This window comes from Haliotis rubra, unplaced genomic scaffold, assembly GCF_003918875.1.
Source record: "Haliotis rubra isolate DU_JTF1 unplaced genomic scaffold, ASM391887v1 Scf41, whole genome shotgun sequence".
Lineage (NCBI taxonomy): Eukaryota > Metazoa > Mollusca > Gastropoda > Lepetellida > Haliotidae > Haliotis > Haliotis rubra.
Genome location: NW_025767091.1, coordinates 1,599,815 through 1,614,773, shown reverse-complemented (window position 1 = coordinate 1,614,773; position 14,959 = coordinate 1,599,815). Strand labels below are relative to the sequence as shown.

General features: G+C 42.7%; 1 protein-coding gene across 4 annotated transcripts; it reads right to left on the bottom strand.

The window, feature by feature from the left end:
* Positions 1-3: 3 nt before the first annotated feature.
* On the bottom strand, positions 4-14,159 carry LOC124288007 (tRNA N(3)-methylcytidine methyltransferase METTL2-like). Of its 4 annotated transcripts, none has more exons than XM_046724521.1 (9): positions 13,953-14,159; positions 12,557-12,648; positions 9,150-9,445; positions 8,437-8,486; positions 2,457-2,517; positions 1,949-2,088; positions 1,486-1,590; positions 1,048-1,115; positions 4-685 (listed from the first exon to the last, which is right to left on the bottom strand). In XM_046724521.1, the coding sequence occupies exons 1-9, from the start codon at positions 14,048-14,050 to the stop codon at positions 420-422; spliced, it is 1,176 nt and encodes a 391-aa protein (XP_046580477.1). In that variant the 5' UTR covers positions 14,051-14,159; the 3' UTR covers positions 4-419. The 4 variants fall into 4 exon arrangements, 3 of the variants coding, with proteins under 3 accessions (XP_046580477.1, XP_046580476.1, XP_046580478.1); XM_046724520.1 differs by having other exon boundaries at positions 13,499-14,088; XR_006901356.1 differs by having other exon boundaries at positions 569-685; positions 972-1,115; positions 13,499-14,088.
* Between the last annotated feature and the right edge of the window lie 800 nt (positions 14,160-14,959).

Sequence of the window (14,959 nt, the reverse complement as noted above, 5' to 3'; positions counted from 1 at the left end):
GAGTATCCAGACACCTCACCCCAACACATGGTCATGTAGACTTTGTACTTGACTTGGACAAGGTGCCTGACTTGCTGTCTACAGGGCGTGGTGCCCTGTCACTTGAGTCTCTTCTCTCAGCACCTTGCTCCCAACAGAAGATCACAAGGCTTTGCCATGAACATTACACTTTATCTGAGTTTCCTCCACAAAGTACAAGGACTATGTGTTCAGCCATACAATTCGTACTGGTAAAGAGGACTTGTGGAGGAGGTGGTCATCAAGAACCTGTCCCTGACTTGCTCTCTTCACGACACTCAAGCCCTGTACTCTTCTGCCGCAGCTTGCCCCCACCTAATAGAACTCGTCTCTGACTGACTGTCTACAGGACACTGTGCCCTGTCATGGGGCCTCAAATCTCCCAACACCTCACCCCGAGGTCATCTAGAACTCCTCCCTGACTGAGTGTCTACAGGGCACGGTGCCTTGTCAATAGGTGTCTCTACACAGTCCTGAGGTGCCTCTTCTCCCGCCGTGTCTGTCGACTCCTGCCGTGTACCGGCATCCAGTCCAGGTTTCTGGTATTTACACTGGATCCACACACGGTACATCTTGAGCTGCTTGCCTCGGTTCACCTGCAGGCGCCGGTCAATCAGATTCTGTTTCTCCACCAAGCCACTCTTGGAGAACATATCACGTAGTTCCTCTGAAAGTGTGAAATATTACATCATTATTTAATGCTATATACCATCCATGAGACAAAGGGTGGAATATTTTTAGTATTTTTTACTTCAGTTTATTGTCTAAAATAGGACTCACAGATAATGTAACATTTGCTATATTTGACAGAAAATATCAACATGAGTCAATAAAATGTCAGGGACTATGAGTAAAGCAAATACTTCAAAACCACCTTGCAATTATATTGTGTTAACATTGCTTTGAGTAACAGGGCTTTGGATATTGCTACCTGACATATGTTTGTTGTTTACCTTGTGCTAATAGTGTCCCTGACTTAGTGAAATGAAAACAACACAGACCGTTAGAGTATCAAGAGTCAGATCAAACCTTGGGTGAAGAAATAGACGCGTGTGCCATCCCCCCTCACATAGAAGTTCTCGGACAGACATCGACCTGAAACATTAGCAATTGTCAAACACAATTCACCAAAGGGTATGGTTCTGACAAACCTTGGAACAAACTTAGGGGGGTAAATCATGGTTACAACTACAGTGAATCCTGCATAAGTACAAGGGAGAAAACTGTGTATGGCCACTAATGGTGCCTTAGAGCGTGCCAGTTGTGCCTCATCTAATATTAATACTGAAGATTGTATACCAAGTAATTATAATCTTTCCTTTCAATGACTCTGAAGAATGACTCAAACAGACTCAATAACTTGGACATATTCACTTACATGGTTGTGTCAACTATGTAAACTTTTGTAAATGTCTGCCACAAAACAGAATGTTTACAGGAAATATTTTTGGGAATGAAAGAAGTACCTTTTTAAATCTCAGCTGTGCCATGTCGTAGCGTCCATAGTCTCGGAACAAGATCTGTCCCCCCGGCTTCAACAGGCGGGACAACCGATCTATCACAAACTGCATTCTGGGAAAGTACACATATTTTTTTAATAGATACTCCAAAAGTTGCAGTACTAAGTGTTGACTGAAAGACTTTGAAGAGAATATAAGAGATGACAGCATATGTTTTCTGAAGCTAAACCATCCATTGACAGGTCTGATTTATGAAGGGAGACAACTCCTGCATGGTAAACTGGATTCTTATGCTATTCCAGAAAGACAGGTGAAGATTGTTATGTAAAATATTCCATCAGGGGACTGTGTTCCTTGTCAGTGATTGAAAATATGAGTCATTTCACAGCAATTTTTTTCTATCCATAAATGTTTCAAATATATGAAATCATTTCATGATTGACATATATATATAATGTCCACAAACTCACTTCTGTGGGTTGATGGCAGACAGAACAAAGATCATGATGATAAGGTCAAGGCTGTTGTCTGGCATCGGCAGCACAGTGTTGGTGTCACTGATGTCAGAGACGAAGGCATGACAGCGATGTGGATTGTAGTCTGTGTGTTCCTACAGTGAAACAGCAGTCATACACTTTGTTTCCATGGAGACAAAACATTGGCAGTTTGATTCAAAAATAATTTCCTGGACAAAATGTGTGTTCTTCAAAAAGGTTCCATTTTTCACAAATATTATATCTCTCTTACCACAAGGGGAAAATTGGCCCCAAACTTTTCAGATTGATTTATTTGTTAATCAACACTTCATAATAATTGGATATTCTTAACATTTGTATAATAGTCTTGAAAGATGCTGCAGCTTCCTTTGGAGTACCCACATATCCAAAATGTTCATCTTAACCACCATTATATACTTTTAGAATCTATACACCATTTTAGGTCAAATAGCTTGCCTACTGGATGCTTTAAATAACTGACCTTGACAATCTGAACTGCAGTGGAAGAAAAATCACAGCAGTACACCATCAGCTTTGAATCACTGAAAGAAAAGCATCTACATATACAGGTGGAATTTTATCATTACACGCAAGAGCATACCTTTACAAACAGACAGCCCAAAGTGACTTCTGTGACATCAGACATGCGCGATGCTGACAGACCAAAGACTTATAAAAAAGGGAGCAAATCTTTGATGCCATGATCAACACCAAAGGGGAGCAACTCTGCACAGCATATCGGCACACCAAGAACACCAGGGCACCTGTACCCTCTGAATCTGGCTCATACATATATTATTATTATTATTATTGGATATTTATATGGTGCACATATCCATGCACTAGTGCATGCTCAAGGCACTGGCCTCTTCCTCCTGACTTGAGTCCCACACAACATTGTCACACACTAGTGCATGCTCAAGGCATTGGTATTCCCTATAAACCATGCTCAAGGCATTGGTATTCCCTATAAACCATGCTCAAGGTGCTGGTATTCCCTATAAACCATGCTCAAGGTGTTGGTATTCCCTATAAACCATGCTCAAGGTGCTGGTATTCCCTATAAACCATGCTCAAGGTGCTGGTATTCCCTATAAACCATGCTCAAGGTGCACTGGTATTCCCTATAAACCATGTTTGGTTTTCCCTAACCATGCTCAAGGTGTTGGTATTCCCTATAAACCATGCTCAAGGTGTTGGTATTCCCTATAAACCATGCTCAAGGTGTTGGTATTCCCTATAAACCATGCTCAAGGCACTGGTATTCCCTATAAACCATGCTCAAGGTGTTGGTATTCCCTATAAACCATGCTCAAGGTGTTGGTATTCCCTATAAACCATGCTCAAGGTGTTGGTATTCCCTATAAACCATGCTCAAGGCACTGGTATTCCCTATAAACCATGTTTAAGGTGTTGGTATTCCCTATAAACCATGCTCAAGGTGTTGGTATTCCCTATAAACCATGCTCAAGGTGTTGGTATTCCCTATAAACCATGCTCAAGGCATTGGTATTCCCTATAAACCATGCTCAAGGTGTTGGTATTCCCTATAAACCATGCTCAAGGTGTTGGTATTCCTATAAACCATGCTCAAAGCTCAAGGGGTATTCCTATAAACCATGCTCATGGTGTTGGTATTCCCTATAAACCATGCTCAAGGTGTTGGTATTCCTATAAACCATGCTCAAGGTGTTGGTATTCCCTATAAACCATGCTCAAGGTGTTGGTATTCCTATAAACTATAAAACCATGCTCAAGGTGCTGGTATTCCCTATAAACCATGCTCAAGGTGCTGGTATTCCCTATAAACCATGCTCAAGGTGTTGGTATTCCCTATAAACCATGCTCAAGGTGCTGGTATTCCCTATAAACCATGCTTATGGTGTTGGTATTCCCTATAAACCATGCTCAAGGTGTTGGTATTCCCTATAAACCATGCTCAAGGCACTGGTATTCCCTATAAACCATGCTCAAGGTGTTGGTATTCCCTATAAACCATGCTCAAGGCATTGGTATTCCCTATAAACCATGCTCAAGGTGTTGGTATTCCCTATAAACCATGCTCAAGGTGTTGGTATTCCCTATAAACCATGCTCAAGGTGCTGGTATTCCCTATAAACCATGCTCAAGGTGTTGGTATTCCTATATAAACCATGCTCAAGGTGTTGGTATTCCCTATAAACCATGCTCAACGCCCTATAAACCATGCTCAAGGTGTTGGTATTCCCTATAAACCATGCTCAAGGTGCTGGTATTCCCTATAAACCATGCTCAAGGTGTTGGTATTCCCTATAAACCATGCTCAAGGTGTTGGTATTCCCTATAAACCATGCTCAAGGTGTTGGTATTCCCTATAAACCATGCTCAAGGTGTTGGTATTCCCTATAAACCATGCTCAAAACCATGCTGGTATTCCTATAAACCATGCTCAAGGTGTTGGTATTCCCTATAAACCATGCTCAACGTGTCAAGTTGGTATTCCCTATAAACCATGCTCAAGGTGTTGGTATTCCTATAAACCATGCTCAAGGTGTTGGTATTCCCTATAAACCATGCTCAAGGTGTTGGTATTCACTATAAACCATGCTCAAGGTGTTGGTATTCACTATAAACCATGCTCAAGGTGTTGGTATTCCCTATAAACCATGCTCAAGGTGCTGGTATTCCCTATAAACCATGCTCAAGGTGCTGGTATTCCCTATAAACCATGCTCAAGGTGTTGGTATTCCCTATAAACCATGCTCAAGGTGCTGGTATTCCCTATAAACCATGCTCAAGGTGTTGGTATTCCCTATAAACCATGCTCAATAAACCATGCTCAAGGTTGGTATTCCCTATAAACCATGCTCAAGGCGTTGGTATTCCCTATAAACCATGCTCAAGGCTTGGTATTCCCTATAAACCATGCTCAAGGTGCTGGTATTCCCTATAAACCATGCTCAAGGTGCTGGTATTCCTATAAACCATGCTCAAGGTGTTGGTATTCTCCCTATAAAACCATGCTCAAGGTGCTGGTATTCCCTATAAACCATGCTTATGGTGTGCTGGTATTCCCCATAAACCATGCTCAAGGTGTTGGTATTCCCTATAAACCATGCTCGTGCTGGTATTCCCTATAAACCATGCTCAAGGTGTTGGTATTCCCTATAAACCATGCTCAAAACGTGCTGGTATTCCCTATAAACATGCTCATGCTGGTTATAAACCATGCTGGTGTTGGTATTCCCTATAAACCATGCTCAAGGTGTTGGTATTCCCTATAAACCATGCTCAAGGTGTTGCATTGGTATTCCCTATAAACCATGCTCAAGGTGTTGGTATTCCTATAAACCATGCTCAAGGCACTGGTATTCCTATAAACCATGCTCAAGGTGTTGGTATTCCCTATAAACCATGCTCAAGGTGTTGGTATTCCCTATAAACCATGCTCAAGGTGCTTGGTATTCCCTATAAACCATGCTCAAGGTGTTGGTATTCCCTATAAACCATGCTCAAGGTGTTGGTATTCCCTATAAACCATGCTCAAGGTGTTGGTATTCCCTATAAACCATGCTCAACATGCTGGTATTCCCTATAAACCATGCTCAAGGTGTTGGTATTCCTATAAACCATGCTCAACGTGTTGGTATTCCCTATAAACCATGCTCAAGGTGTGTTGGTATTCCCTATAAACCATGCTCAAGGTGTTGGTATTCCCTATAAACCATGCTCAAGGTGCTGGTATTCCCTATAAACCATGCTCAACGGGTGCTGGTATTCCTATAAACCATGTTGGTATTCCCTATAAACCATGCTCAACGTGTTGGTATTCCCTATAAACCATGCTCAAGGTGTTGGTATTCACTATAAACCATGCTCAAGGTGTTGGTACTCCCATATAAACCATGCTCAACGGTTGGTATTCCTATAAACCATGTTTATGGTGTTGGTATTCCCCATAAACCATGCTCAAGGTGTTGGTATTCCCTATAAACCATGCTCCAAAGGTGTTGGTATTCCCTATAAACCATGCTCAAGGTGTTGGTATTCCCTATAAACCATGCTCAAGGCACTGGTATTCCCTATAAACAATGTTTATGGTGTTGGTATTCCCTATAAACCATGCTCAAGGTGTTGGTATTCCCTATAAACCATGCTCAACGTGTTGGTATTCCCTATAAACCATGCTCAACGTGTTGGTATTCCCTATAAACCATGCTCAAGGTGTTGGTATTCCCTACAAACCATGCTCAACGTGTTGGTATTCCCTATAAACCATGCTCAACGTGTTGGTATTCCCTATAAACCATGCTCAAGGTGTTGGTATTCCCTATAAACCATGCTCAAGGTGCTGGTATTCCCTATAAACCATGCTCAAGGTGCTGGTATTCCCTATAAACCATGCTCAAGGTGTTGGTATTCCCTATAAACCATGCTCAAGGTGTTGGTATTCCCTATAAACCATGCTCAAGGTGCTGGTATTCCCTATAAACCATGCTCAAGGTGTTGGTATTCCCTATAAACCATGCTCAACGTGTTGGTATTCCCTATAAACCATGCTCAAGGTGCTGGTATTCCCTATAAACCATGCTCAAGGTGTTGGTATTCCCTATAAACCATGCTCAAGGTGTTGGTATTCCCTATAAACCATGCTCAAGGTGTTGGTATTCCCTATAAACCATGCTCAACATGCTGGTATTCCCTATAAACCATGCTCAAGGTGTTGGTATTCCCTATAAACCATGCTCAACGTGTTGGTATTCCCTATAAACCATGCTCAAGGTGTTGGTATTCCCTATAAACCATGCTCAAGGTGTTGGTATTCCCTACAAACCATGCTCAACGTGGTATGGTATTCCCTATAAACCATGCTCAAGGTGTTGGTATTCCCTATAAACCATGCTCAACGGTGTTGGTATTCCCTATAAACCATGCTCAAGGTGTTGGTATTCACTATAAACCATGCTCAAGGTGTTGGTATTCCTATAAACCATGCTCAAGGTGTTGGTATTCCCTATAAACCATGCTCAAGGTGTTGGTATTCACTATAAACCATGCTCAAGGTGTTGGTATTCCCTATAAACCATGCTCAAGGTGTTGGTATTCCCTATAAACCATGTTCAAGGTGCTGGTATTCCCTATAAACCATGCTCAAGGTGTTGGTATTCCCTATAAACCATGCTCAAAGTGTTGGTATTCCCTATAAACCATGCTCAAGGTGTTGGTATTCCCTATAAACCATGCTCAAGGTGCTGGTATTCCCTATAAACCATGCTCAAGGTGTTGGTATTCCCTATAAACCATGCTCAAGGTGCTGGTATTCCTATAAACCATGCTCAAGGTGTTGGTATTCCCTATAAACCATGCTCATGCTCAAGGCATTGGTATTCCCTATAAACCATGCTCAAGGTGCTGGTATTCCCTATAAACCATGCTCAAGGTGTTGGTATTCCCTATAAACCATGCTCAAGGTGTTGGTATTCCCTATAAACCATGCTCAAGGTGCTGGTATTCCCTATAAACCATGCTCAAGGTGTTGGTATTCCCTATAAACCATGCTCAAGGCATTGGTATTCCCTATAAACCATGCTCAAGGTGTTGGTATTCCCTATAAACCATGCTCAAGGTGCTGGTATTCCCTACAAACCATGCTCAAGGTGTTGGTATTCCCTATAAACCATGCTCAAGGTGCTGGTATTCCCTATAAACCATGCTCAAGGCATTGGTATTCCCTATAAACCATGCTCAACGTGCTGGTATTCCCTATAAACCATGCTCAAGGTGTTGGTATTCCCTATAAACCATGCTCAAGGTGCTGGTATTCCCTATAAACCATGCTCAAGGTGTTGGTATTCCCTATAAACCATGCTCAAGGTGTTGGTATTCCCTATAAACCATGCTCAAGGTGTTGGTATTCCCTATAAACAATGCTCAAGGTGTTGGTATTCACTATAAACCATGCTCAAGGTGTTGGTATTCCCTATAAACCATGCTCAAGGCATTGGTATTCCCTATAAACCATGCTCAAGGTGCTGGTATTCCCTATAAACCATGCTCAAGGCACTGGTATTCCCTATAAACCATGCTCAAGGTGCTGGTATTCCCTATAAACCATGCTCAAGGTGCTGGTATTCCCTATAAACCATGTTTAAGGTGCTGGTATTCCCTATAAACCATGCTCAAGGTGTTGGTATTCCCTATAAACCATGGGGGAATATGGGAATAGTATAGGTCCCCAGCAACCAATGCTTGTCAAATAGACGAGTGGTCAGTGGTTTCTGTACTCATTGCATGTCATGGTGACCTTACGTGTGATGTTGGTCCTTATAGTGACGGCTTGTTTGTCAAGTCCAGTGTCGCTTATTTCAAGGCCACCTTCATAGAGATGATTGTGGTGTTAAACAACAAACTAAAATAAGAGTACTGTACTTGGCTTAGACAAAAATTAAGAAATAAGTTCCAGATGAAGTCATGTGACTCACTTGTTTGTCTGCAGGATGGGGAAGACGGTGTTACCCACACCACATCCAACCTGGAAACAAAAAAAACAAGAATAATGTCTTTACAAGGATTTATCTAAACCTCCACAGAGGCCAATATTCAGCACAATGTCAGTGAGTTTCCAAATGTGAAGTAATATGTTCCTATTCCATGCACATACAGATGTGTATGTCAGCTAGTTTTGAGAGTAAGGCCTGGACTACTTCAGGTCTTAAACATGAATGACTTCTGTGAAACGTGAACAGGGATATTGTGATTTCAAACCACAAAACATTAATTATCATGGACAATATGAGATTTGCTATGCTAAAGGGACACAACTCTGTGTGATAAATTGCTCTGCCTAGGACTGAGCCACCAGGGCCACCTGTGCTAACAAACAATGAGTTCCAGCTTGAACACAAGACTCAGAGTTTCATTACTAAAATACCTTTTCACAATTCGACCACAATTCGGTTGAATCAGTTCATCTTACTAAAGATTCATGTATTCATCAAGATCTGACACACTGAACTTTCTAATGAGCCAGTCAGGGCTAAAGCTCATAGTTCTCAGCACAAGTGAGCGCAGCATCACTAATTTCTCTATCTCAAAAACAACATAAACTGATGATCTTTCACAGACAAGACTGGGCAAAAAGTAATTTCTTTTAATGTTATTTGGTACGACGTGATAAGAGCAATAATGAATTTACCTCAAATATTCTGAAGTCAGCATTTTCTCCGGGATACGCCTCTACCCTGTCAGAATCTACTGGAGACTCAGTCGCTGTCAGGGAAATATTCTCAACTCCCTGGGCAACATCTAAGTATTCAGTCTTCCCACCATTCCCTGCTTCCCTGTTTCCTGTTGTCAGGGATTCTGTCTTGTCATTGGCCGAGTCTAACTCTGGGAACTCAACAAACAGCCAATGACGATCCTTGAAGAACCTGTTGGTGTGAATGTTGTAGAATTCGTCCCAGAAATGATCTGCCTTCTCTTCATACATCTCTGAAACAAATATTCCCGCACTTTACTCAAGTGACGACACAGTAGTTTATGTTCTGCAATATGATATGTCACAATGGGCACGGTAATAATTGAGGCAACAATTTGTTGGCACATGTACTTATCTATGGTCTCTCGACAGAGGGCGTCTGTCACCTGTACATGCCTGTGGTCTCCTGTGGAAGAGGAAGTACTACCTGTAAATGCCTGTGGTCTCCTGTTGGAGGGCTTCTGTCACCTGTACATACCTATGGTCTCCTGTGGGAGGGCTTCTGTCACCTGTACATACCTATGGTCTCCTGTTGGAGGGCTTCTGTCACCTGTACATACCTATGGTCTCCTGTGGGAGGGCTTCTGTCACCTGTACATACCTATGGTCTCCTGTTGTAAGGCTTCTGTCACCTGTACATACCTATGGTCTCCTGTTGGACGGCTTCTGTCACCTGTACATACCTGTGGTCTCCTGTGGAAGAGGAAGTACTACCTGTAAATGCCTGTGGTCTCCTGTTGGAGGGCTTCTGTCACCTGTACATACCTATGGTCTCCTGTTGAAGGGCTTCTGTCACCTGTACATACCTATGGTCTCCTGTGGGACGGCTTCTGTCACCTGTACATACCTATGGTCTCCTGTTGGAGGGCTTCTGTCACCTGTACATACCTATGGTCTCCTGTTGGAGGGCTTCTGTCACCTGTACATACCTATGGTCTCCTGTTGTAGGGCTTCTGTCACCTGTAGATACCTATGGTCTCCTGTGGGAGAGATTCTACTACCTGTACATACCTATGGTCTCCTGTTGTAAGGCTTCTGTCACCTGTACATACCTATGGTCTCCTGTTGGAGGGCTTCTGTCACCTGTACATACCTATGGTCTCCTGTGGGAGGGCTTCTGTCACCTGTACATACCTATGGTCTCCTGTTGTAAGGCTTCTGTCACCTGTACATACCTATGGTCTCCTGTTGGACGGCTTCTGTCACCTGTACATACCTATGGTCTCCTGTGGGAGGGCTTCTGTCACCTGTACATACCTATGGTCTCCTGTGGGAGGGCTTCTGTCACCTGTACATACCTATGGTCTCCTGTTGGAGGGCTTATGTCACCTGTACATACCTATGGTCTCCTGTTGTAAGGCTTCTGTCACCTGTACATACCTATGGTCTCATGTGGGAGAGATTATACTACCTGTACATACCTATGGTCTCCTGTTGTAAGGCTTCTGTCACCTGTACATACCTATGGTCTCATGTGGGAGTGATTCTTCTACCCGTACATACCTATGGTCTCCTGTTGTAAGGCTTCTGTCACCTGTACATACCTATGGTCTCCTGTGGGACGGCTTCTGTCACCTGTACATACCTATGGTCTCCTGTGGGACGGCTTCTGTCACCTGTAGATACCTATGGTCTCCTGTTGTAAGGCTTCTGTCACCTGTACATACCTAAAGTCTCCTGTTGTAAGGCTTCTGTCACCTGTAGATACCTATGGTCTCCTGTTGGAGGGCTTCTGTCACCTGTACATACCTATGGTCTCCTGTGGGACGGCTTCTGTCACCTGTACATACCTATGGTCTCCTGTTGGACGGCTTCTGTCACCTGTACATACCTATGGTCTCATGTGGGAGTGATTCTACTACCTGTACATACCTATGGTCTCCTGTTGGACGGCTTCTGTCACCTGTACATACCTATGGTCTCCTGTTGTAAGGCTTCTGTCACCTGTACATACCTATGGTCTCCTGTGGGAGGGCTTCTGTCACCTGTACATACCTATGGTCTCCTGTTGGACGGCTTCTGTCACCTGTACATACCTATGGTCTCCTGTTGAAGGGCTTCTGTCACCTGTACATACCTATGGTCTCCTGTGGGAGGGCTTCTGTCACCTGTACATACCTATGGTCTCCTGTTGGAGGGCTTCTGTCACCTGTACATACCTATGGTCTCCTGTTGGAGAGCTTCTGTCACCTGTACATACCTATGGTCTCCTGTGGGAGGGCTTCTGTCACCTGTACATACCTATGGTCTCCTGTGGGAGGGCTTCTGTCACCTGTACATACCTATGGTCTCCTGTTGGAGGGCTTCTGTCACCTGTACATACCTATGGTCTCCTGTTGTAAGGCTTCTGTCACCTGTACATACCTATGGTCTCCTGTGGGAGAGATTATACTACCTGTACATACCTATGGTCTCCTGTTGGAGGGCTTCTGTCACCTGTACATACCTATGGTCTCCTGTGGGAGAGATTCTACTACCTGTACATACCTATGGTCTCCTGTTGGAAGGCTTCTGTCACCTGTACATACCTATGGTCTCCTGTTGGAGGGCTTATGTCACCTGTACATACCTATGGTCTCCTGTTGTAAGGCTTCTGTCACCTGTACATACCTATGGTCTCATGTGGGAGAGATTCTACTACCTGTACATACCCATGGTCTCCTGTTGTAAGACTTCTGTCACCTGTACATACCTATGGTCTCATGTGGGAGAGATTCTACTACCTGTACATACCTATGGTCTCCTGTTGGAGGGCTTCTGTCACCTGTACATACCTATGGTCTCCTGTTGGAAAGGGCTTCTGTCACCTGTACATACCTATGGTCTCCTGTGGGAGGGCTTCTGTCACCTGTACATACCTATGGTCTCCTGTGGGAGGGCTTCTGTCACCTGTACATACCTATGGTCTCCTGTGGGAGAGCTTCTGCTACCTGTACATACCCATGGTCTCCTGTGGGATCTGCTTCTGTCACCTGTACATACCCATGGTCTCCTGTGGGACGAGACCTGTACATACCTATGGTCTCCTGTGGGACGGCTTCTGTCACCTGTACATACCTAAGGTCTCCTGTGGGAGGGCTTCTGTCACCTGTACATACCTATGGTCTCCTGTGGGAGGGCTTCTGTCACCTGTACATACCTATGGTCTCCTGTTGGAGGGCTTCTGTCACCTGTACATACCTATGGTCTCCTGTTGGAGGGCTTCTGTCACCTGTACATACCTGTGGTCTCCTGTGGGAGAGATTCTACTACCTGTACATACCTATGGTCTCCTGTGGGACGGCTTCTGTCACCTGTACATACCTATGGTCTCCTGTTGGAGGGCTTCTGTCACCTGTACATACCTGTGGTCTCCTGTGGGAGAGCTTCTGCTAGCTGTTGCTGGGTCTTCTTCCGGGCCTCTTCTTCTTGACTCGAGTCCCACACAACATTGTCCCTGTCACAGAGACAGACACATTTGTATCACTAAGAACCTTGTTCTTCACTTATATTCCTAGCATGAACCTGTAGTGTTTGAATTTGGTTAAAAGATGAATTACTGATTTCTCTTAAAAAGCAGTTAAAACATAGACAAATTTATAAGACATTTAACATGAGAAAGAGAAACTTTCTCAACATCCTTCACACTGTTCATGGAAATTTTCCAGCTATAGTTCAGCGGCCTTTCAATAATCAAGTCTGGACAAGACAATCAATTATCACACTCATCTTGTTATTTCAATACACACATCTATCTACTGCAATGCCCCTTAGATACCTATTTGCACCCTTACTCTTTCATTTGGGGTTTTCAAATACTATTAACAATTACTATGATCCAATAAATGGGTGATAAATGTCATATTCAATGCATAATAAACACAGCAATGACGTAATATAACTACATCATAATTTATCTGTTTTGAATATATTCCTCAGTATGTTTGTGATGGTAATGCATGTGAGTTTGCTGTACAGCTTCTCTGAGCAGTAACTGAATTTCATCAATGTGTGTCACTGTCAGCTTGTGGAAAGCCTAAAAAAGCCTCAAAGTTGTGGTCAAGAAGAACCCTATAGACGGGGAACTGTCTCACGTACATGTTAAGTCCTCTATTGATAGACAAACACAGAAATCTCACACAGGTTTTTGTAAGTGTTTCTCTCTAAGTGTTTGAAAACATTCATTGGATTTTTCTTTATTCATTTGCAAATTTTTACTTCAATTTTGGCTCCAATCAATGCAGATTTATAACTTTTCTTCAATATCAAAACTACCCAGACAGCAATAAAGGTCAGTTTATATTTACCAGTTATTGAATTCCCATACTCGACTTTCATCGGTCAAAGGTCTGCCCCTTCTACCAGCTTGAGGCTGATTTGGTCTAATCTTATGTTTGTGGTTTGAACATGCTCGGTGTTTTGTGGACAGTTTGAAAACATGACTGAGCACTCTGCTACCATACACTCTTCTAGCAAGTCCATTCATATTTTCTCAATTACTGTCAATGACTACACCTGACCATATAACATTTTCATACTTGCTTTGCTACAAGGTACTACCGTTCTTAACAGATGCTGGAAGGATAAACACACAAATTGATGTGACAACGTTTCTTCAAAGAGAACAACATTTAATCTAGCCAACATGGAACGAAAATAACCAGATGAAAGCGTGCTTGTATTTGTCTGTGAAGCATATTAATAAAGATCAATGGAAGTTCTGTAGCATACTGATTAGATTTGATCACTTTCTATGTTTACCATGCATTGTGTTCAAACACATTCTTAGCGTCGGTGAGGTATCGGTTACCAAACTGCGGACGTTTCTCGTCATCTAATGCATCTTCGTTCGACGCCATAGTTTCGAATTAAAATAAATGTGATTATTTCCGTAAACAAACTATTCCGCCTAACACGTTTATGAAATTTCTAAACACATGTCGAAACCGGATATATTCACTTTGGTGTTTTCCTATGCAGGAGTGAACTAAAGGGGAGTAACTCTAAGATAATTCTAACTTCAGCAACCCCAAAAGGACCCCAGATTTGTATTTATCTCTGAGGATTTGTTTTTCATCTCGACACTGTTTGATTATAAGTTGATAAACACAGGTTTGGCACAAAGAAGCACTCACCAAGCTGGAATGATGTTAAGAATAATTTAGGTGAAACCTTCAGGACAAATGACGAATGTGCACTTCAGTGGGCCATGTAGCCCCTCTGGCTACTTATGAGTCTACAAACTATCTGCATATAAGCGGTTACAGTTTTTTTCGGAATGTGATCACGGAAAGAAGGGGTGTCTAGTTGCCATCACAGAAAACAACACAGTATCAAAACAAAATTATATGGCTGGGATTTAATTAATGGGGTTTCAATGCTGCGTTAATTAAATGTTTATAAGAAAGTGGCTGCTTGTAGTCCGAACTTATGCCGGTTCTATAGTGCTGGCCCACCTAGGTACAATGGATCCCCAACTCAGCTACGTTAGACTCGGAGCCGACCAGCCCTTGTTTTATTCTTTTATGGCGAGGGTCAGGCAAGGTAACAACAAGTACCGGGTCCATTAGCTCCACGTGATCACCCATGTCCTCTACTCTATAGTGTTGGGAATTGGTTGAAATCTAATAATTGATGATTGGTCCATTACAACCGATCAATCATCGAAAATAATTGGTTAGCATCATTTATTAAATGTCCCTGTTATTTTTTGTTAATGCACACAGAAAAATATAGAAAAAAACATGCAGTATTTTGGGTTTTTTGCA